At 47.2% G+C, this 24,012-nt stretch overlaps 1 protein-coding gene across 1 annotated transcript in view; it reads right to left on the reverse strand.

Annotated features, from left to right (window-relative positions):
- The window catches only part of LOC126519115 (probable cytochrome P450 12a4, mitochondrial), a 97,964-nt gene that overhangs the window by 36,357 nt on the left and 37,595 nt on the right, over positions 1-24,012 (reverse strand). The window contains exon 3 of the mRNA XM_055065080.2: positions 4,338-4,500. Coding sequence (XP_054921055.2) covers positions 4,338-4,500 — 163 coding nt within the window. The remainder of the gene's footprint in view (positions 1-4,337; positions 4,501-24,012) is intronic.

Raw genomic sequence — 24,012 nt, forward strand, 5'->3', positions numbered from 1 at the left:
GGTGCCCTGTGCCTGCCTCTTGAAAGTTCGCTATTGGTAATGACAAATAAAACTTCTGCCTACTAGAAGTTACAGCTTGAGTTATATTGTGAACAAATGTTAGGAAAAACTCGGAAGCAATATTTTTTCTAACTTGCTTAGGCACTAACTAGCGTTTGTAATGCGGTCTTGCACAAACTTTTAGAGGCCAGAGGCCTCACTTTTTTTTTTAGTTTTGACTGGTTGCCCGGCTGATTTTGTTTTGTTCTCGCAACATGCCCGGATAAGGGCTATGGTTTCTGGTTCAATGTCACTTGAAGGTCGCCGACAACGGCACCTCAAAGCATTTCACGCTTCAAACACATGGCGCGCATATCAGCGCAGTCCGCGTAAAGCGCAGACCACACGTACGCTTGCGGACGCGCGCAAGCTCGCGTTCACGCGCCCACGCATGCGCACACGGTGCGGCATGGCTCGTACGCGTCCAAACGCGGCGTGATCTTGGGGAACAGCTCCTCTCTGTTATCGCGCGCTCATGGCGCGCTTGGGTTGCCTCGCGTCGGCGCGCCTGGCTACGCAGCTACGGCGCGGAGCGTTCAACTCTCAGTGAAGCAGATTTATATCGTGCAAGAATGTGGTTCTTCCTTCCTTTTTGCACTGATCTAACAGCTATAAAAATATAACAATTACGGTTATAAATATCGAAGCATCTTGAAACGCTGTCAGTAAGAAAGTACGAAGCGCCGCCTGCCGAGGCGTCTGTGAGTGAGCGCGCGCTGTCGCGCGTCTTTGTGGATGCAAACCACCATTACTCGCGAGGCGCGGCAGGCGCTAGGCGCGCGGACGCGAGCGTACGTGTGGTCTAGGCTTAACGCGTGCCAGCTAGCGTTCACAATGCGCGCGCCCAAAACCGAATGCGGAAGTTTGGTGCCGGCAGCTTGGTGCGAATACCGTCAGGTCGGCCGTTGGGCTCTATGGGAGTGTCCGGTCTTGTTTATTGACTTTTTAATTACGCACATAATGCGATAATGCGAACACAGGCGCTGGTATCGCACTTGCGGCCAGTTTTTGCCTCCGCTTTCATTTTCGTCTATGTATCATACTTATATTCCAAATAAATAAGCGATTTCGTATGTTTACCTAGTCACTGTTTGTTGGCTTCATATATATATATATATGTGTGTGTGTGTGTGTGTGTGTGTGTGTGTGTGTGTGTGTGTGTGTGTGTGTGTGTGTGTGTGTGTGTGTGTGTGTGTGTGTGTGTGTGTGTGTGTGTGTGTGTGTGTGTGTGTGTGTTAAAAAATTCTGTGGTTTGACGTGCCAAAACCACTTTCTGATTATGAGGCACGCCGTAGTGGAGGACTCCGGAAATTTCGACCACCTGCGGTTCTTTAACGTGCACCTAAATATAAGTACACGGGCGATTTCGCATTCCGCCCCCATCGAAATGCGGCCGCCGTGGCCGGCATTCCATCCTGCGACCTCGTGCTCAGCAGCCCAACACCATACCCACTGAGCAACCACGACAGGTTCTGCGTGTGCGTGTGTGTGTTTAAACAGAAAGACGCATAGGATACATACATCGCAGGAGCACTACTGTTAGCGGAAGAGCTTGTATTTTGAGAATTTAGTTTGGAAATGTCTAATTTTTGTATAGCGTAATATCCGTACTACCCCCTACACTAATGCCGCCTTTTCGGTGCAGCTTTTCACACCCATAAAATAAATAAACATAACAAGGTGAATGCCCCGAGGGTCAGAGGTAATCAGCGAACGAGGGAAGTTTTCTTTAATAGTCCAATATGTATATAAAAGAGCACTCAAATCCTTTAATTTAGGTGAATATGTTTTTTCATTCATAGTTCCTCGTCTCCGCGAGAGCATGTGGGGTTTCGAAAAGCGCTGTTCCTTGCTGCACCTCTTTTCTGAGTGAGATACGTAAGTGCACCACGCAGTTGAAAATGTAGGACTAGTACTTTTAAGAGAGCAGATGGTTTGTTTGTTATTTCAGCACGCTGGAATGACAGCAGCACGAAGCTACAAAAGAAACACATACCGTTTGCTGAGAGATAATGCTTCGCAGTTAACGAGAACAGCGAAAAAGGGCGCAGGCCAGAATACATGGAGCGAACTTTCACGACGAAGTTCGGGCGGCAGAAAATCTGCCGCGGCGCGACGCCGTAAGTTCGTCGGGCTGCGCTACATGGAGCGAAGACAGGCCGGCCGCCGCCGGCGAGTCGCTGCGTTGTTATCAGTGTGGCTAGACGAGGCAAATGCGCTGTCGTGAAACACATGACAAAAAAAAAACTTTAACGACAATTATTATCGCTTTTGAATTACGGAACACTCTAAAAACGCGTAAAATTTTGTTTAGAAATGATTTCTAGTCTTTTTATGTGTTTGAGACATTAATGTGCCGATGTAGTTTAAAGAAAGCGGCGATGCTATGCGTTGTGGCAACACTGGGCGGGTAAACAACTTTCGGCTCCTCCGACTCCGCGGCTCTGTTCTGTGGCTCAACGCGCGCGCGGCCGAAGCAAGCAGACCCGAAAGTAGCGCACGTGAGCTTGTCTAACCATGGCTGTTATTAACTCGTTAAATTCCAGCCGCGCCTCTTTGGATACCATGAATACGAAAAGCGGGAGACCGGCGTGAACGATAGAGCGGGATCGGGATACACGGACAAGCGGGGAAGCCTAGCCGGAAGTCTGGGCAGATAGTGAGACCTGATTGGCTCGCTTTGGGGCGCCGCTCGTTTGCCGCTTCCGGTATCGTCGCCGCCCGACGAACTTTTTTGCGCCAGCTGGATCGGCGGCGAACGACGTTTTCGCCGCCGCCCCGCGTCGCGCGTACGCCGCCGGGCGTCGAACGCCGACTATTCGTCGCATATTCGCTCCATGTATTCTGGCCTTAAGCCGTGCAACGTGCGAATTTGAGCGTAATGGGGCATATATTGCATTCGCATTAAATGTCCACACGGTGTACGTATGGCGCCCTTAACGCTGCCAGTGCATGAAGTACATAACCGAGTTATGCATGTCATTGACAACTGCATCATTTGTGCAATATCAAAACCAAAATAGCCCTATGACCTTATGAATGCGGAAAAATATACGTTGTAAAGCGGAACACTTGCATATTATCAAAATTCAGACGCAGGTACCACGTTTACATATGGCGTTTCAACATACCTCAGCGTAAAAGCACCCGCTGCACACAAGTGCGTGCATGCGCTCATAAGATAAACGTGGTCCCGTCTGTTTTCTTCCTGTCTCCTGACGTCAGATTTGCCTAACTACCCACGCAAGCATCGGGCGTCAACCCGCAGAATTGTTTAAAGAGCGCAGTCAAAGGCTATCCTCCTTTACAGGGTCAGTTTGCTTTCAAAGCGAATAGCAGTGCCTACGTTGAGCGGATTTCTTATTGCCTGAGAAGAGGCGACCAGCACGCTGAGGTGGAAATGATTTTGGTGGGGCCCAGCCAAAGCAGTGAATATAGATAACGAAATGAGGAAGGTGGTACGGGCGTCTGCGATTGGTCCACTTCCCCTTACTTAGCTTGGGGTTACGAGTAAAAAAATCGCGGCGGCGCTCAAAGGAAACTTAGAAATGTCGCTAAAATGGATCCTCCGCGAAGAGTTCGCAGAGCGTCGTCGTATACGTGCCAAAAGGGCTCGATAACGTTATACTGCCAATCACAAAAAATCATTATGCGTACATAAATGCTTGCTTCCCGGCAGCACTGAATACCAGTGTCACAGCGATCGGTGGCCAGCGCTCTCCTATTTCTTTCGAAACGGGGTAGTCTCCGGCTATTAAAAAAATTCTTGCAATACTAAGGCATCTTTAGCGCGTGCGCTTGACTTCTATATGGCGAATTTTTGCGGTTTTGTGTTGTCACGTGACAGACGGACGAAGTAAGCACTGACCGACCAGTTAGAGCAGAAGACTAATGGCAAAAAAAGGTGTCGAATCAGAACTAATTGCGTTTATTTTGTTTCCTCTGCTCATTCAGAATCGGTATCTACACGTCACATCAAATGGGGACGTTGCGTAACGAACAGGCGAAGTGGGGACAGCCAGAACATTTCTTGACCAATCGTGGAGGGCGGATTGCAGAATCTTTAATAGAAACTTTATGGAATAGCTTTATATTACAGTGCATATATTGGAATTTTGCAGAACTGATCCGCAATACTCACTAGAACAAACCTTTAAGTGGGATGATGACATACATAATAAATGACTTACGATGCGACCGCGAATTAATGCATGACCTACAGAACAGTCGTTTACCTAGTTTATTATTTGGATATGAAGGGAAGAACTCAACGAACTATAAAGAAATAAATACTCTACCGTATCAGTTCCTCCAATAACAAAGTCATGCAGGAAAGTAAAGATTTCCTTGAATTCTGTTTTCTGCTGGTTGTACAGGTGCTGAAGGATGGTGCAGTTCTCATTACTGTTGCCCCTTGATTTGGTAGCTTCCGCTGCTTCCTTGATGATGTGAGACATGCGCCTGCAAAAGAATATGTAAAAACGAAAGGTGAAGATTGATTTCTTTAAAAGTGTTCACATACTGTTGACCAGCAGAGAAAAAAGCCTATAACTACAAACTAATTTTGTGGCTTAAGTTACCGTAGTGAACATAAAGCGACAGAAGCGAAAAATGCTTTCTTAAGGCGAAAAATAGTTTTGCTTCATTTAGCACTAAGCTGTGTTGACAAGGAATTGGATCTGAAATGATAATTCTCAAGAATTTACACGTTACTTATCTACGAATTATATATTCGTGAGCCGTGCAGTCACCCTCCTCTTCTAGGCCATATAAATTATACTTCAACAAAAGTTGAATATAAAAAATAATGTTAAATGTCACTCGCCGTGGTTGCTTAGTGGCTATGGTGCTGGGCTGCTAAGCACGAGGTGGCGAGATCGAATCCCGGCCACGGCGGCCGCCTTTCGATGGGGAGGAAATGCGAAAGCACCCGTGTACCTTGATTTAGGTGCACGTTAAGGAACTCCAGGTGGTCCAAATTTCAGGAGTCCCCCATTACGGCGTGCCTAATAATCAGACCGTGGCGGTGGCGCGTAAAACGCATAATTTCATTTTTAATGTTAAATGTTTTTACATGGGTATGGCGCATTGCTAAAGCTACGACAATTATCTGTATGTTGTGTTTTATTGCGACAGCAATTATATGGACACTCCAGGCGCATTTCTGCGGTCACCATGGGGTTCCGTATAAAGTCCAAGGGCGATAAAATTGTCGCTGCGTCGTATGCTGTTTGCGCGAAGGAAAGCCTGCGAGGGTGAGCCGGTTCACGCGGCTCAACCGGGAGCGAGCGAGCAATTAAGGCGGGCCGGAAGCGCGCCCTCTCCTGTGCGCTTCCGCGCGGGCCTCATCAGGTGTTGCCAGGTTTCGCTATAGCCAAATTAGGCTACAGAAAATAAAACATTAATGGAGTTGGGCGAGTTGGCTATGTGGCTATAGTTGGGCTACTGAAAACGTGCGACTTGGCTATGTTTGGGCTATAAGGGGCGCCCTAATCCACGATCCAGAGGCGGCTTTCCTCGAGTAGAAACAATTCTCGAAGGCTACGTTTTCGCTGGTTAAATCGCCAGTGCGTCTGCGCACGTGTACGTGCCCGAAATGGTTCTCCCCTCCGTTGAGTGCGCCGTTCTCTGAGCCGATGGCTTTAATCTTTGATGAACCTAAAATGTACCCCGCGCTTCCACCGTGCTAACATTTGCGAAAGCAACATCGTCTCATCTTATCCCGATCACCGGGCATCGGGTTCAGCCTGGGACTAGACGGTATTTCATAGCACACTGTACTAACATGGCTATGCTCAGAAACAGAGAGCAATAAAACAGGGCTGGGCGATGGTGGCGCCGGCATGATAGGAGGGAAGCACGGGTAGATGGCACGGTGCAATATGTTCATGGCGAAGGCTTCTGGTTGAAATATGGCGCCGTGCACAGCTTTCGACCTACTCCACGTTTCTCACGGTAAAAAAATTATGGGGTTTTACGCGCCAAAACCACTTTCTGACTATGAGGCACGCCGTAGTGGAGGACTCCGGAAATTTCGACCACCTGTGGTTCTTTAACGTGCACCTAAATCTAAGAACACGGGTGTTTTTCGCATTTCGCTCCATTGAAATGCGGCCGCCATGGCCGGGATTCGATCCCACGACCTCGTGCTCAGCAGCCTAACACCATAGCCACTGAGCAACGACGGCGGGTTTTCTCACGGTAAGCTTTACTGCCATTTTCCGTTGCGTGTGACATGAATATTAACGCATAGCGTTAAGGGTCCCGCGTTGGAGAAAATCCGGTGTCGGCGCCGTTGTCCGCATGAGAAAAATGGACCCGAACCACGTAGGTTCTTTGGCTGGCGCATAAGCGTTACTGAACTAATTGAGTTTCAAGAAAACAGAATGCTTCAGAAAATTCTTAAAGTACGACTTAAACACAACCTAGACATGATACCGTCGGATTGTAATTTCAATTAACGAGAAAACATAATTCTGTTACGCGGCAACTCAAACCCCTTTCGCAGCTGCCGTTCGAGGTCTGTCTTAGTGGGAGCGGCGCACCCCGCTCGGTTCCTTGCAACACCATCCAGATGGCACTCGCGGAAGTGGCGGCACCAGCCGTGCGGGGGGAATGAAAAAGAAGAACCAGAAAGCTCGTCTTTGCGCATAGCGTTCGACGCCAGCGTTGGGAGGTAGACATTATGGTTACATAAGCTGCATTCGCCGGGAAGCGTGAGAAGCAGTCGCAGATCTTCGAAGGCTATCGCGTTCTACTCTTTATGAAGAAGCTTAAAGGCGTTGAGAACCAATTTTCACGTACGTATTTTTTTATGCAATGAAAAGGTTAACTGTCACAGTGTCTAATCATGAACTGGTAACGCCGAAAACGGCGTGGAACATTTTTGCCAGAATTTTTCGATCTGCATTCAGGATGTAGTCATTCACTGGGAGCATGCTGAAAGCGGTCATAAGTCAGCGCGATAGCGATTAAATGCCGGCATTAGAGGCAGACGACAAGTGTGGCCTTAACTGTAAAAAAGTATTATTTTGTGTATCAAGTCGACGTTTCACCAATTCATGTTTTTCGAAGTGTTAAAGTGTGTCTGCGATAATAGCTACGCCTTTTCGTTGTTTCCTGTCCAACTGCGTTGGTATTTTACGAGTCAAAACGAAACCAATTGCATTGAAAACGAAACGACGCTTTTAGACGTGATACGCCGTTCAGCGTGTTGCCGTAACCGTGCGCGCGCTTTTGATTTCCGAAGTGTAGAATAAAGCGCAAGTGTCTATATTAGTATATAGCAAATGCAATCTAAGCAATAATTATGTTGTACTTAATACCAGCCAACTTACGTACAGTAATCTCATAGACTACATACAAAGTGCCATGATTTCACTGCCAAGCGTCGCCACTTATTGGTTTTTCAGACTTCCCTGCCCATTTAAAATTATAATACCTACTTTAATCGCGAACAGCGTGCTCAAATCTACCTCTATAAATCATGGTCATTTCATTTCTATCAACTTATCACAACACTTTCTGGCCAGTTGTTCCCCTTAATCTTCCTCCAAGGTTTTTGTTCGTGCTTACATTAGAGATTCATTTTGATAGCTTCGCCTTCTGCAGTGATTCGCTGGAACTTGAGTTTCCGGTGCCAACCAACGAAGTGTTCTGTGTGCAAGCATGATATCGCTGTCATGCATGTGAAAGATCGACCTTCACAGCGTCACGAACTTTTCGTTACGACGGGTTGTGCAAAAAAGGATTACAGTAGTCGAATGTGAATATGTATATACAAATAAAAATGGTTATATTGGCTATAAATCTGTTTTGCACTTTTTTGTATTTGGCTACATTTGAGCTATAATATCTCTGGCTTTGGGCTACGCCGCCTTGTCCAACCTGGCAACACTGGCTTCACCTTCAAAGCGATCTGGGATGTACGCAGAGTGCGCGTAGTGCCTGTATAGATTTGTATGCGCTGTGCTTCCGACGTTTCCTTCACGTTGAAGCGATAGATGCACGAAGGTCAATTCGATCGTTGCTGCTGCAGCGATTTCTGACTCCAGCATTCCGTCAGCGCGTTTCCACACTCACCCAGCTAGCTGTGTTCGTGTTTACCTGCGCGCGTGTGACAGCGTGCTTCTTAATTTAGTTAAAACACATTGGCGGGCAAGTCTGAATGTATGACAGAATGTGTAAGCGCGACTGAACGAGGACGTGGAAACAGACACACAGACAGCGTTGTCTCTGTATGTCTGTTTCTTTCTACGTCGTCGTTCGGTCGCGCTTACAAATTATATCATTGCTAATTTACTTAGTAAGCGAATCGTTACAACTTTATACGGCCCACAAAGCTACTATCCTTACTTCTTATAGACATTTACTCATTTGCTTTTTCAATCGGTGCTTCACCTTTCGGGCGAAACTGCGACTTTCTTTATTGCTCAGAGAAGCTTATTTTAGGTGTTCCACATAACGCAATCAAACTGGTAATAAATATCGGTGCAATTTGGGCCGGTAAAACTGATCTATTGCTCGAAATAACCTTGGCCACTCTAGGGAAGTTTGTTGCATTGCGTCAAATCAGTTAACTTTACTATGTTACAACGATAATCTTTTTTAACGGTACTGAAGCCGCCGCCATTAGCGACGCGTCCGTAACCGCGGCCGTTGCCAGCGTGCAGAAAGCCTCGAGCTCGCTTCTTCCTGACGCCGCCCCGGCTGCGGGGGACGCCGCCGGGAGGCGGCTTTCAATAGTTCGGAGTTCGAAGACCACCTCTGGGCCGTCCGGTAAGCCGAGGACGCCGCCCTAGTCCAGGGACTTCGAGCCGCCACCAGAGGCCACCACAACCAAAACTGCCGGACCATACTTGTTAATAAAGACTATTTTCTTCTTCCTATTTGGTCGCTCTAAGACAATATCTCACACTCACGTGAAAATTATTCAGTTCAGTTGTTTTACAGACGCACATCTTGTTGCACTCTTTCGCTTTCTTCTTTCTTAAGTTAAAGTAAGGTGGTCGAGTACGAAAGAAATTCCATCGTCTCGAGGCAAAACTTTGCGGCACCACTACATTATCTTCAAGCGCGCAGCATATTGGGGAATATCACATTGCGTAATATTCGAATTGGTTACGTCATGTTTTAAGAACGGATTGAAAAAAATTCACTTCGCGAAATAAAGTTCTGCCACCTATCCCAATGCAAATTTGCTAGCCTTTCCAGGAATATTGTTCGAAGTGGCAGCTTTTTTTTTTTCTCACATTGCATTATACAATTGGGAGATAGATATAAGAATGACATGAATGGGAAGATATGTCAATGAACTTGAGATTCAATAAGCATTTCTCAATGATAGTTAGTTGAAGATTGGAGTGCCACAGCAATGTGAACATTTGGAGAAGTTGATATGGGTGGAGTGTGAAATGATGTTAGCAAAGCGCGACATCTTGCATAAAATGGCAAGAACGAGGGTTGCGCGAAAGCGGTAATGTCGGCAACATGCTCTCACGTGCATGTTGCTTTACGTACATGAGCTCGAGTGCTGGTTTTGTTGGTCGTCAAAGTCCTGTGTTAAGTCTTTTTCTTTCGACTACGCACCATTCAATTAGCCGACATTTTTAGGTAACACCTAACGTTTATAAAGCCACAGAGAATGCGTTCTGCTATTAGCCGTTGAGAGACTGCCCAACGAATATGTATGAAACCCACAGTCAGAGATATATGCCTTTATTAATTGGCCTACTTATACGAACATTCCCTAACTTCTATCACCATCAAAGTAAGAAGATGAAATTTATTGCTAGGAAAGACACAGAGGTCGACCTGAGCTAGTGCGTTCTAGTCTGCTACTTTGCAATGGGGAGGAGGGAAGGGGAGTGAAAGTACTGGGATGGGTTATTATGATTAGAGAAGTGGTGAGTGCTTATGTATACTAGACATTGGCCCTGCCAGAGCCGCTCGTCTAGCTTGGTGTCCTGCAGGAACTTCAACAGCGCTTTGGTTGCTCGCGTTGAAGTTGCAGTGTCAGGCCATGGGCCGAGGATAGCGTCCTCCGAGAGTGGCTGTTGCCTGCCAACGCTGGCTAGGAAACTTTCCAACGTCCTGCGCTCCAGCATATATGCTGGGTAATCGCACAGTATGTGTTCAAGCGTTTCAGGCATCTGGCAGTGTTCACAGTCAGGCCTGTTTGACCGGCCGATGAGGTACGCATAGGTAAGGGTGAAAGCAACGCCCAGCCGAATCCTGTGTAGCAATGACGTTTTGCTCCGTGTAATCTTCGGGAGCAAAGAGCCGTCTGGGTCGATCATGTATAGGCGTCTGTGGATGTTGTCATGTTGTCTCTGTATGCCTTTGTAAGGTCCTGCAGAGTGCCTTGATCATAGAGTTGGTGTCAGGTCGCGAGTAGGCAATCCGTACTTCATCAGAGGAAGAGAAGGCCGATCTTTCCCCACTGTCAGCGAGTTCATTGCCGATCACACCACAATGACTAGACACCCATTGAAAACTGATCACGTGGCCACCTAACTCGGCACTGTGATGAAGTTCGGCGATTTGCAGCACGAGCAAGTAATACGGTCTTTTCTTTTAAAAAAGCGTTTTAGCGCCTCTAGTGCTGATTTGGCATCGCCGCAGAACACCGACCATTTATGAGGTGTCTACGTTCTCATAAAACGGACAGCCTCCCGTATTCGAAGTAATTTGTCATGAACAAAATCGGTATGCCTCACCGCTTCTTCTGCATTCTTCAACACCGTTCTGCAGCCCTGCTAAACTGTTCACCCTCAGCGTATCGTTTTCTTTTCTGCATCGCATCCACATTGTGAAAACGCTCTCTTTATTGAGTTGCGGTGTAAATTTCTGAGATAAGAAATTGAGAGAGACAAGATACGGGGCGTGGACAAGGTGAAGTGACGTCGCGTTGGCACCGCAATGTTATCCGGAAGTGCTGCATTGTCAGTGGCTTGAGCACCAGGCCATAGCACTGGCTAGAGTTCAACAAATCGTGGCGTTTCTTCGAACTTTATCACGCAACCACTTGGCCATTGCAACAGAAAAATTATGATTCACTAGCGACCTTGAGATAGGAAGTGAAATTTAACAAACCAAATTTTCCAAAAGTAGTTTCTAAAAGAAAACAAATATTGATGCACACGTGTTCTCCGGCGCCTACCATCGCAAAACGAGGCTAGGCCTAGACAGAGGCTCAGAAGGTCACAATGCGACAAAATATCACATAAGCACGCTGCTTGGCTTACGGCTCGGGTTTAGGTTTTCGTAAACGAAAACTTAATCATTTATTATGCCAAGTGTATCGACAGTGTAACCCTTCGTTAAGATACGCTCAAAGTTTGAATGTATGCGCGGTGTTCTATCGCAGGGCCGCGATGCTTGTGCGGCAGCAATTTATCTGACCCTGGAACACATTTCAAAACGGAGTGGCACACTGCCCTAGTTGCTTTCGGCAGGCTCCTGCACTGGAACTAGTTACGGTAACTTACTCGTGTGGTATAATTGTTTCAGCGCAATGTTTGCTTCTGCATGAGCGCGGCCGGCGGGGGACCGTAACCGGCGGAGAGCCAGTCGAGCCGATGTGTAAAAAACGCCATTGCCCCGAGCGATATCGAGTTGCCGTCGAAAGCAAGTGTTTAGGGAACTTAGCATCGGCGTGGAAGCAGCGAGCGGTTGCGGACAGCGTCGCGTGTATTACGCGAACACGGTCGTGCTGCAGCGAGGCCCTCCACGGCCACCGCCGTGAGACACTTGCAATGCACACACACACACACACACACACACACACACACACACACACACACACACACACACACTTATATATATATATATATATATATATATATATATATATATATATATATATATATATATATTACGCTTGGGTCACAACATCAGATTTGTCAGTGGACGCTGACCTTCAGAACAGACACGTGGACGGCTTTCTCATATCATCCAAGCATACTTTTCGTCCACAGTACGAACACGCCAATTTTCCTAGCCCAGGTTTTCTGTGATCACAAAGGGATGTCAAATTTGGCGCATAGTTTTTTGCTCGGTGAGCTACTACGTCACTGGAAGCACACACAATATCCAGCTTGGTACTGTGACACGGGACAGTGCCGGCGTCTGTAATTACGGTTTTGAACTGTTTTTGCTTCCGTTGCCCTCTCTCGAGACTCTTCTCTAATATTGCGGCATGCTATGTTTCGCGCAACGGGGCGGCATGCCAGGGAAGGCACGACGTCTACCTACACAAATTTGAATAGGTGGTCAGCAGCAATCGAGATGTACTGATTAGGAGCCGCTGTCACTAGCATGGGGCAAAGATAAGTACCAGGAGCTGGAATAGGTGTTAGTTGCCCAGGTTGGCATCCCGTACAGCGCTTTTATCGCTGGTACAATTTCGCAGCTTGCGATGTAAGAGCGAACTATCTTACATATTATTGGCCACCAGAAACGCTCTTGTACTCTTAGAGCGAAGCTCTGTAGTGGGTAGGTACTCTTAGGGCACTTCAGGCACTTTACCAGGGCTATCAATGCATCTATGTACGTGTACGTTTAACCGTTTTCCCGCCTTGCTGGGTCACTGGGTAGTCAGTGGGCGAATGGGCAGCGCATCGGCGTGCTTTGCTGAGGTAACAGAGATCCATACAAGCAATCTGCCTAACATGGGTCACTGAGTATGTGGAAATGTGTACATACGTGTCGCTCTTCTACGAAAATCTCTCTCGCCCTCATAGGTTTCTGTAGGTTCGGGACTGGGTAGGTACCGCTGTTCGAAGAAACTCCTTTACGCCGACTTGGAGTACGGGTATGTGCAACTCGATCTGTGCTGCTCTTCAGCGAACTTCTTTTATGTCAACTTCATTCACTGGGTAGTTGTGTGCGGCTCTTTTGTAAGCGTCTTTGACGCCAACTTTGCCAGGTTCATATTCCAATGGCGGCCTGTCCGGAGCCAGGGATTCTTAGCTGCAGAGGGTGCTAAGAATCCCTGGCTCCGGACAGGCCGCCATTGGAATATGAACCTGGCAACGTTTAACGCTAGAACGTTATCTAGTGAGGCGAGTCTAGCAGTGCTATTGGAGGAATTAGAGGGCAGTAAATGGGATATAATAGGGCTCAGTGAAGTTAGGAGGCCAAAAGAAGCATATACAGTGCTAAAAAGCGGGCACGTCCTGTGCTACCGGGGCTTACCGGAGAGACGAGAACTAGGAGTCGGATTCCTGATTAATAAGAACATAGCTGGTAACATACAGGAATTCTATAGCATTAACGAGAGGGTGGCAGGTCTTGTTGTGAAATTTAATAAGAGGTACAAAATGAAGGTTATACAGGTCTACGCCCCTACATCTAGTCATGATGACCAGGAAGTCGAAAGCTTCTATGAAGACGTGGAATCGGCGATGGGTAAAGTCAAAACAAAATACACTATACTGATGGGCGACTTCAATGCCAAGGTAGGCAAGAAGCAGGCTGGATACAAGGCAGTGAGGGAATATGGCATAGGCACTAGGAATAGCAGGGGAGAGTTATTAGTAGAGTTTGCGGAACAGAATAATATGCGGATAATGAATACCTTCTTCCGCAAGCGAGATTGCCGAAAGTGGACGTGGAGGAGCCCGAACGGCGAGACTAGCAATGAAATAGACCTCATACTCTGCGCTAACCCTGCCATCATACAAGATGTGGACGTGCTCAGCAAGGTGCGCTGCAGTGACCATAGGATGGTAAGAACTCGAATTAGCCTAGACCTGAGGAGGGAACGGAAGAAACTGGTGCATAAGAAGCCGATCAATGAGTTAGCGGTAAGAGGGAAAATAGAGGAATTCCAGATCAAGCTACAGAACAGGTATTCGGCTTTAACTCAGGAAGAGGACCTTAGTGTTGAAGCAATGAACGACAATCTTGTGAGCATCATTAAGGAGTGTGCAATAGAAGTGGGTGGTAACTCCGTTAGACAGGATACCAGTAAGCTATCGCAGGAGACGAAAGATCTGATCAAGAAACGCCAATGTATGAAAGCCTCTAGCCCTACAGCTAGAATAGAACTGGCAGAACTTTCGAAGTTAATCAACAAGCGTAAGACAGCTGACATAAGGAAGTATAATATTGTTGCGTGTGGAAAGACACAGACAGAAGAGGCTATTTACAGGCTATTTACACTGGAGCCAGGCAGCCAGGCTGACACTCGCTCGCGCCAAGCGCACCGACCAACTTCGTCGTCGTTCTCGCGGCGGCTCATTTCTTGAGCATCGCTTGAGCATATCGTAATACTACCCCCCGGCGGCAAAAGCACCGTCACGGTGCTCTTAAATATCCAAGGCGCGTGGAGAGTTGTAGGGCTTGAGTCGGGCGACGTGGACGATGTCCCTGGTTGTCACAGCGGAGGACGTAGTGGGCGTGGCTAAAACGATTTCATAGGTGACATCGGTCACTTTGCGGAGCACGCGATATGGGCCTGTGTAACGAGAAAGGAGCTTTTCACATAGGCCAACTTTACGCGAAGGTGACCAAAGCAACACGAGGCTGCCGGGCACAAAATGGACATCACGGTGACGGAGGTCGTAGCGTTGCTTCTGCTTGTATTGAGACACTTGTAGACGACTGCGCGCAAGTTGGCGAGCGTGGTCACCATGGGCGATTGCATCACGGGCATAAGCGCTAGTTGAAGCTGTGGCGGACGGAAGCACAGTGTCCAGTGGTAGCGTTGGTTCGCGGCCATACAAGAGGTAAAACGGGGAAAAGCCAGCAGTTTCAAGACGGGAAGAGTTATATGCAAAGGTAATGTAAGGTAGAGCCAGGTCCCAGTCACGGTGGTCGTCGGAAACGTATTTGGATAGCATGTCCGTAAGGGTGCGGTTCAAGCGCTCAGTGAGGCCGTTCGTTTGGGGATGGTAGGAGGTGGTAAATTTGTGACGTATTGAGCAGGCACGCATGATGTCGTCGATGACTTTGGCCAAAAACGTACGACTACGGTCTGTTAGCAATTGACGCGGAGCACCATGCATCAAAATAATATCATGTAGGAGGAAGTCCGCAACATCAGTTGCGCAACTGGTCGGAAGAGCACGGGTTACGGCGTAGCGGGTCGCGTAGTGCACCGCGACTGCAACCCAGTTGTTTCCTGATGTAGATTCCGGAAATGGGCCGAGAAGGTCTAAGCCGACACGATGAAAGGGCTCGGCAGGAATGTCGAGCGGCTGCAGGTAACCAGCGGGGAGCTGGGAAGGCTTCTTGCGTCGTTGGCAAACTTCACAAGCGGCGACGTAACGTCGTACGGAACGGGCAAGACCAGGCCAGAAAAAACGGCGACGTACACGGTCATAGGTTCGAGATACGCCGAGATGTCCTGCCTTTGGTGCGTCGTGGAGCTCTTCTATAACGATGGAGCGGAGGTGTTTAGGTATTACAAGTAGGAACTCAGAGCCGTCCGGATGAAGGTTACGACGGTACAGAGTACCGTCGCGGAGGACGAAGAGGCGTAGAGTAGCATCGGCCGGAGAGTGCTCAAAACGGTCGATGAGTGCTCTGATGTAGGCGTCACGGCATTGCTCGTCGGCGAAATGAAGCAGCTGTGATACAGAGAATACGCAAGAAGCACTGGCAATATTAGAGGAGTCAGAGTCGTCAACAGGGTAACGCGACAAGCTGTCAGCGTCTTGGTGCAGGCGGCCACTCTTGTACACCACTGAATATGAAAATTCTTGTAGCCTCAAAGCCCAGCGACCAAGCCGACCTGTAGGATCTTTTAGCGAAGAGAGCCAGCAGAGAGCATGATGGTCAGTTACTACGGAAAAAGGGCGACCGTAAAGGTAAGGACGGAACTTCGCAACCGCCCAGACTACAGCAAGGCATTCTCGTTCCGTAATGGAACAGTTGCGCTCCGATGGTGTGAGGAGGCGGCTCGCATAAGCAATTACGCGATCCTGGCCACGCTGACGCTGGGCTAAGACGGCACCTACGCCATGACCGCTGGCATCTGTATGCAATTCTGTAGGGGCATCAGGGTCGAAGTGGGCGAGAATGGGTGGTGAGGAGAGAAGAGTAACGAGACGAGAGAAGGCGGCGGCTTCTGCAGTACCCCACGAGAATTGTACGCCTTTCTTTAAAAGATTAGTGAGGGGTCTAGCAATTGCCGCAAAATCTTGAATAAAACGACGAAAGTACGAGCATAGCTTTACAAAACTGCGAACGTCTGCGGCTGTCTTCGGAACCGGAAACTCTCTGACAGCGCGAGTTTTGTCGGGATCAGGCTGTACTCCGGAAGCATCAACGAAATGGCCCAGAAGAGTAAATTGCCGGTGGCCAAAACGACATTTGGACGAGTTAAGTTGCAGCTTCGCCTTTCGAAATACATCAAGTATAGTTGTGAGACGTTCAAGGTGAGTGTCGAACGTTGGCGAGAAGACGATGACGTCGTCGAGGTAGCAGAGGCATGTGGACCATTTGAAACCTTGGAGCAAGGAGTCCATCGTACGCTCGAAGGTGGCAGGGGCGTTGCATAATCCAAACGGCATTACTTTAAATTGGTATAGGCCGTCAGGTGTGATGAACGCGGTTTTTCGCGGTCCATATCGTCAACAGCTTGAGCATATCGCTTGAGCATATCGTAATAATATGGATAGAATTGAACATGCTCTCAGGAACGGAGGAAGCCTAAAAGCAGTGAAGAAGAAACTAGGAATTAGCAACAATCAGATGTATGCGTTAAGAGACAAAGCCGGCAATATCATTACTAATATGGATGAGATAGTTCAAGTGGCTGAGGAATTCTATAGAGATTTATACAGTACCAGGGGCACCCACGACGATAATGGAAGAGAGAATAGTCTAGAGGAATTCGAAATCCCACAGGTAACACCGCAAGAGGTAAAGAAAGCCTTGGGAGCTATGCAAAGGGGGAAGGCAGCTGGGGAGGATCAGGTAACAGCAAATTTGTTGAAGGATGGTGGGCAGATTGTTCTAGAGAAACTGGCCACCCTGTATACGCAATGCCTGAGGACTTCGAGCGTACCGGAATCTTGGAAAAACGCTAATATAATCCTAATCCATAAGAAAGGGGACGCCAAAGACTTGAAAAATTATAGACCGATTAGTTTACTGTCCGTTGCCTACAAAGTATTTACTAAGGTAATTGCGAATAGAATCAGGAACACCTTAGACTTCCGTCAACCAAAGGACCAGGCAGGATTCCGTAAAGGCTACTCAACAATAGACCATATTCACACTATCAATCAGATGATAGAAAAATGTGCGGAATATAACCAACCTTTATATATAGCTTTCATTGATTACGAGAAAGCGTTTGATTCAGTCGAAACCTCAGCAGTCATGGAGGCATTGCGGAATCAGGGTGTAGACGAGCCGTATGTAAAAATACTGAAAGATATCTATAGCGGCTCCACAGCCACCGTAGTCCTCCATAAAGAAAGCAACAAAATCCCAATAAAGAAAGGCGTCAGGCAGGGAGATACGATCTCTCCGATGCTATTCACAGCGTGTTTACAGGAGGTATTCAGAGACCTGGATTGGGAAGAATTGGGGATAAGAGTTAATGGAGAATACCTTAGTAACTTGCGATTCGCTGATGATATTGCCTTGCTTAGTAACTCAGGGGACCAACTGCAATGCATGCTCACTGACCTGGAGAAGCAAAGCCGAAGGGTGGGTCTAAAAATTAATCTGCAGAAAACTAAAGTAATGCTTAACAGTCTCGGAAGGGAACAGCAGTTTACAATAGGTAGTGAGGCACTGGAAGTGGTAAGGGAATACATCTACTTAGGACAGGTAGTGACTGCGGATCCGGATCATGAGACTGAAATAATCAGAAGAATAAGAATGGGCTGGGGTGCGTTTGGCAGGCATCCTCAGATCATGAACAGCAGGTTGCCATTATCCCTCAAGAGGAAAGTTTATAACAGGTTATTAAGTGTGCGCCACTGAAAATGCGCGGCTCTTCAATGACGAGAAAGATGCCTTAACATTCTCCAACGCTGAGCAGAACGTAACCCACGTCATGAACGCTCCTCAAGGACAGCAACCCGACGCATAATCAGGCGGTGCCACTAATGCACAATGCCACTTTTCAGTCAACGCCTTTCACGCCAACACTTAGAGAGCTCCGCCATGAATGTACTGGGTATGTTTCGTTCTTCACCGAACCTCTCGCCAACTTGAGTCCTTCAGTATGAGCCACTGAGTGTGTGGAAAGCGACGCAACAATTCTCAGCGCCCGCAGGAACCAGTGCGCCATGTTTGTCGTCTCGGCAGCACCACTAGATGGCGCAGCGGAAAGAAACGACAGAGAGGAGCCCGGTTGCCGCACGACGCGTTCCTCCTCGCTCGCACGGATCATCGGGATATGGATTTCGGAGGCCACGCACAGGCTTCGCTTCGACGCCACTAGATGGCGACGAGTGTTATACAAAAAACTGGCAAGACAAGTCGTGCTGCAGTACGCGCCTGACACTTACCTCGCTTCGACTGCGGCGATACGCTGTGCCTATACTGATCAATACTAATGCATTACGGTCGTCCGTCATCGTGTGATGGGTTGTCCGGTAAAGCACATGACAGAAGCGCGGGAGAAGAGTTGGCGATATCGCAATGCATGCCTCGCTTAGGTAATGACGATCATTATGACTTATTGACATACACATTGAAACGGGGAGGTAAGAAATAGTCACCTAGCCTGCTTGAGTTAATCAGGTATGCATGATTTTTATTCTATAATTCTGTCTACAGGTCTCTAAACCTTTTTTTTTCTTTTTCTCAAAACATCTATGTCTACCTCGTAGCGATACCTATGGGTGCAAAGGATGTGGTCATGTCACTATCTTCCCTGCTTCTTTTCCACAAATGCCTTAAACGTATCTTGCTTATCTCGACTGCTGACAGGCTGATGTTTTCATGCACTTGATATCCAAGCGCTTGTAAAAGGTGCACGTTACCTAATGCTCTTCTTAAGGACCTCACCTTCTCATTCCATTATATTTGGCTGAGTGGTGTGCGCTTTTCTGCTGCAGCATATACATGCTTCATCTTGTTTCGCGGCCATAAAGCTCCCGGGAAGTCGCCACAATGTCCCTTCCCCGCGAAAGTATTGCAGAAGCTACAGTGCTTGCCTTTGTGCTCTCACGCTAAAGTCGGGAAGTAGAGGGAGGTGACAGCGATTGGGTAGACCCGGATGCTCTGCCCCTTCTCGTCAACCACGCAGTGACGAAACGAGTGAACGACAATTTTACCACTTCGCTCATGACAGCTCCCCTACAGGGCAGAGGAGAAGCTCAATACGACGCTACAAAGCATGCGTCGTTTTGGGTCTCAACTGCTACACGTGGCAACAGTTGAGAACTACTAAGCGGGAAAATGTTATATTCAAGGTACGGTACGTTTGCGATATATCTGAAAAATAAACATCGTGCAAGTTTGTCCTTTGGAGAACTGACGCATTGCGTGCCCACAAAAAACTTTAGTGAAACACCGCTTCGTCAAGAGTACAGCGTCACTACGCAAGCGGCCGCTCAGCAAATGAACACTTCTGTAGCCGCCACGGTAGCATACATGCTATGGCGTTGTTCGAGGTCGGGGGTGCGATGACGACCACGGTGGCTGCATTTTGGCGAGGGTTAAATGGAAAAACTCTTGTTGACTTCGATTTGGGTGCACATTGCAGAACCTCAGGTGGTCAAAATTAATGCAGAGTCCCCAACTACGCCATGACTGATAATCAGATTTTGGTTTAGGCCTGTAAATCACTACAAGGTAATTAAAGTTCAACATATCTGCCACCACTAGACGCGCTGTGTGAGGTAATGACAGTGCTAACTTTCCTGCAGGCTATGAACAATAAACTCACAACGCCGCCCCAAGCAAACACGTCTAGTTTTGTGTTCTGTGTCCTACGTGTTCAAACACAAGTGGTGCACGTAAGTGGAAGAACACCTCACCACTGTCATATTGCACCACGCGCTAAATAAAAACATTACCATACACATAACCTCCAAGTCCTGTAAATAATGCAAACACTACAAATACACCCCGACCCCGATTCCCACAGTGCGTTGGATCTGCATATTATTTTTTTTGCGTTGTTTTGCTGATCTATGTGTCCTGGCTGAGGTGTGTTGTGGTTGGCATAAAGAATACCAGACCGCAACGAAGGAGGGATGATTATAAGGTTCTCTTCATCTCGACTCTTATTTTCCCAGAGAAGAAAGCAGAGAGTTGCGCCGCAGATGATAAGTTTGCTGCTGTTTTGCGCGTCCGCAAGTGAAGCTATGATAACAGTCACGACAATGTCTTGGCGTTGTGTGTCGGTGATGTCCTGTTGTGAAAAACATGGAGCAAGCTTAACCTTCGCCTTTAAGAGCGGAACGCCATAGCATTCAAGGATTCCTGACTGTGTCTCACTCTTCGCGGTCATTGCAGCTTATGTAACCATGTTTCCCGGTAAACGTTGGCGGCGACCGATATGCACGAAGGCGAGCTTTCTGGTAGAAACTCGGCCTGTTGCATGGGCTGATCTTGGAGGTAGTGCACAACGGCGCCAAAAAATACACAATTTTCAGGTATCTTTTATTGATCCATACTTTTAATAGTTGAGTATGAGAAGATTTAACATCAAAGGCATGCGCTGTCGGTGTTTTCTTTCACGACATTTGTTTGTGGGCTGCCATTCTCAACATTCCGGGGAATAAATTTGTGAAGAATGTAAGACAAGGTTTCAGCGACTGTAGCCATAAAATGGGGTAGCAATGTAACCCCTAATACCGCATGCCATATAGCAAGGCGTGGAATATATATTTCCGTAAACATATACGGGAATTTTCGCTCATGGATACCTCCGCCAACGCCGACACCGACACCGGATTTTCTGCGACAAGAGGACCTTAATGATCTCGCGTTAAAATAATATCCACTTCCTGTTCCCTTTCACTTCTTCCTCCTCTTTCCACCTTGTCCCGTGTTACGGAGTTTGCGCCTGCACTTCATTACAACATACATATTGTTGCGACTGAAGGTCAGAAGGTCAGGAAACATTCATAATCATCATGAGTGACTCCGTAGTAGGCTAAATTCTGCGGATGAAAGGAGAAAATGAGAAGTGCAAGGAGTCATAAGATGCAAAGTGGCGACAAGTGCTGTCATTAAGACGTAATGTTCAAGTCGGCATGGCAACTCCATTACATTTGGTGGCAAGATGTGGGATATGAAGCGACGGAGTAATTGAAGATGGAGAACCTGAAGCGATGAAGCAAGGACGAGGTGAACGAGTTCAGAGAGAGTTCGGAGGAGTACGACGGAAAGGGCTGGCTTTATTGGAAGGGACATTTCCGGGTCTGACGACCTATAATGCTTCCGCCTTTAGTTGCGTTCCCGTTGCGCGGAATGAATAGGATGCAGTATGCGAGGGAAGTTTGACCGAATGCGACGAACCAGCGCAAGACTATCTGCAGAGCAGAGGGAAACATATGAAGTACCTGAGTCTTCCGTCGAGCGCTGTATAACAGCCTGCGCCGGCATTTTGATCGAAGCGATCCGACAGAAATACACACGGATGGCAGTGAACTCGGCCTTGGCGCGTTTTATTGCGAAGCAACACTACTTTAGATCGCACTTCAGCCCGTTCCGTGGCGAGGCGGTGGTAGGCACCATTGAGCTTTAGCGTGACCTGGCTGCGTGACGTCACACCACGTGACCTAGAGTGACGTCACATAAATAACGTCATTCCATAAATAAAAAACACCTTGTAAGCTGGGCTGGTGGGAATCGAACCAGGGTCTCCGGAGTGTGAAACGGAGACGCTACCACTCAGTCACGAGTTTTTTTTTTTGTTTTTAATACCGGCTTGGCAAAAGAAAATACAATGTAAGTATTACATGGTCATAAAAAATAACTAGTCAATGCCGGATCAGTGTGGTGTGATAAGAACGATGTAGGCTAGTCACTTTGCCCAAAGCACTTAGCCAATCAGGACGATCACTCTGTGCACAGAAAAATTCGCGTATATATAACACACTTTTAATGAAGTATTCATGTGCCGGGGCCTGAACAATGCGCTCATGTCTAATATCCATACGCGTTCGCCACACACTGTGCATGCACATAAGCATTAACAAATCGACAGGCACTCCCTCTGGTTCCGCACATGGCAGGAAGCGTATCCCGAAAGCACTTGACGGCAATTCCTTTTTAAGGCTACGTTTTAAAATATCTCACAAAAACACTGCGTCATGACAGTCCAAAAAGATATGCTCAATCGTCTCCGGTTTCTTGCATATAAAGCAATTCACAGACCAAGGTACAAAAATGCCTTTGCTTTGCAGCCACGGTTTGACTGGGAGAGTGCCTGTATGTAGTTGGAAAAAGAAAGATTTAACAGAAGCTCTTACCGGCATTCGTTTAACTCTCTTAAGAACATCTCGTTCTGAACCTAAAACAAATACTGTACGATACAACGGTACAGGCAAGAATACATCAACAAGATCTTTGTACAACTTCTTACTAGTAACAGCGGCCAGATATTCACTAGAAAATCTTGCTTTTAGTAATCGGAAAGACGCGACCACTTCACGCAAAAAAGCACTTAAAGGCATTGGCCCCGTATACATGGACGACACTACATAATCAGGCAATGAATCGCGCAGTCTAGCTTGAATCATTGTTCTCAGAAAAGCATCCTTTTGATCTCGCAAAAAAAGAAACCTGCTTACAATCTGTTTGAGGAACAAATGTCACAACCCCAGCCCCCCATTGAACACGCTATGGAACAGATTACTACGACTTGTACGTTCCCATGTTGAGGCCCAAATAAACATCGCAAATACTCTATGCAGCTTTTGCACAGACACCCTCGTCAGACATAACGCTTGCATCACATAAAAGATCTTAGCGACTAAAAACAAATTACACACGGTGGCTATTGCAAACATTGAAAATTTATGCCCTCCCCATTTGCCGATCTGGGTTTTCATTCGCACTACTTCATTGTCCCAATATTCTTTGCTATCTCGATAATGTTCGTGGGGGACACCTAGGTAGGTGCCTGGAGTTACCGCCCATTGCATGTTACAAAAAGTTTCAGGCTTGTATTGCCAATTCCCATGCCAAAAACCAAGACACTTGTTCCAGTTAATAGCACTTCCACTTGCAGTACAAAATTTTACAGCCTCTTGTACAACTGCTTTAACACTGTCATGGTCCGTACAAAAAACTGCTACATCATCAGCATATGCTAAAACTCGAACTTCAGTTTTATGAAAAGTGTAACCTCGGATGTTTGGGCTCTTCAGCAGCCGCAAGCAAAAGGGCTCGAGGTAGAGAGCGAAAAGCAGGGGGTAAAGGGCAGCCTTGTGTCACAGACGACTGCACAGGAATACCATCACTTAACTGCCTATTAATTATCAGCTTCGCTATACAATCATTGTACATCATTTTAACACCTTGTGTAATAACGGTTCCAACATTGATATGGTCTAGGATCGAGAACAGAACTTCGTGTACGACTTTATCGAACGCCTTGTGCAGATCTAATTGCAACATGGCCACGCGCACATACATTCCGTCACAGCATTCAAGGACAGTTCTAGCTGTGTGAACATTTGGTAAAGATTGACCTGCCTTTTATGCCGCATGTCTGATGTGGCCCTACAAGTGACTTAATAACACTTTGAAGGCGTCGAGCTAAAATCTTCATGAATATCTTATAGTCCACGTTTGTTAGACTGATGGGACGGTATGATTCAACAGACTGTAACTTAATGGGATCATTCGTTTTAGGAATTAGTACTACGTGGGACGCTCGGAAGGATGGAGGACTTGCTTTCATTTCATAGAATTCGCTAATCAGCCTTTCAAGTGCGACTGCCATTTCTGTTCTAAAGGCTTTATATAGAGATGCACCGAGACCGTCTGGCCGAGGCGACTTGTTTGAACTAAGCTCCAGAATCGCTGATTCAATTTCCTCAG

This window comes from Dermacentor andersoni, chromosome 10 (genome assembly GCF_023375885.2).
Source record: "Dermacentor andersoni chromosome 10, qqDerAnde1_hic_scaffold, whole genome shotgun sequence".
In the NCBI taxonomy this organism is placed as follows: Eukaryota; Metazoa; Arthropoda; class Arachnida; order Ixodida; family Ixodidae; genus Dermacentor; species Dermacentor andersoni.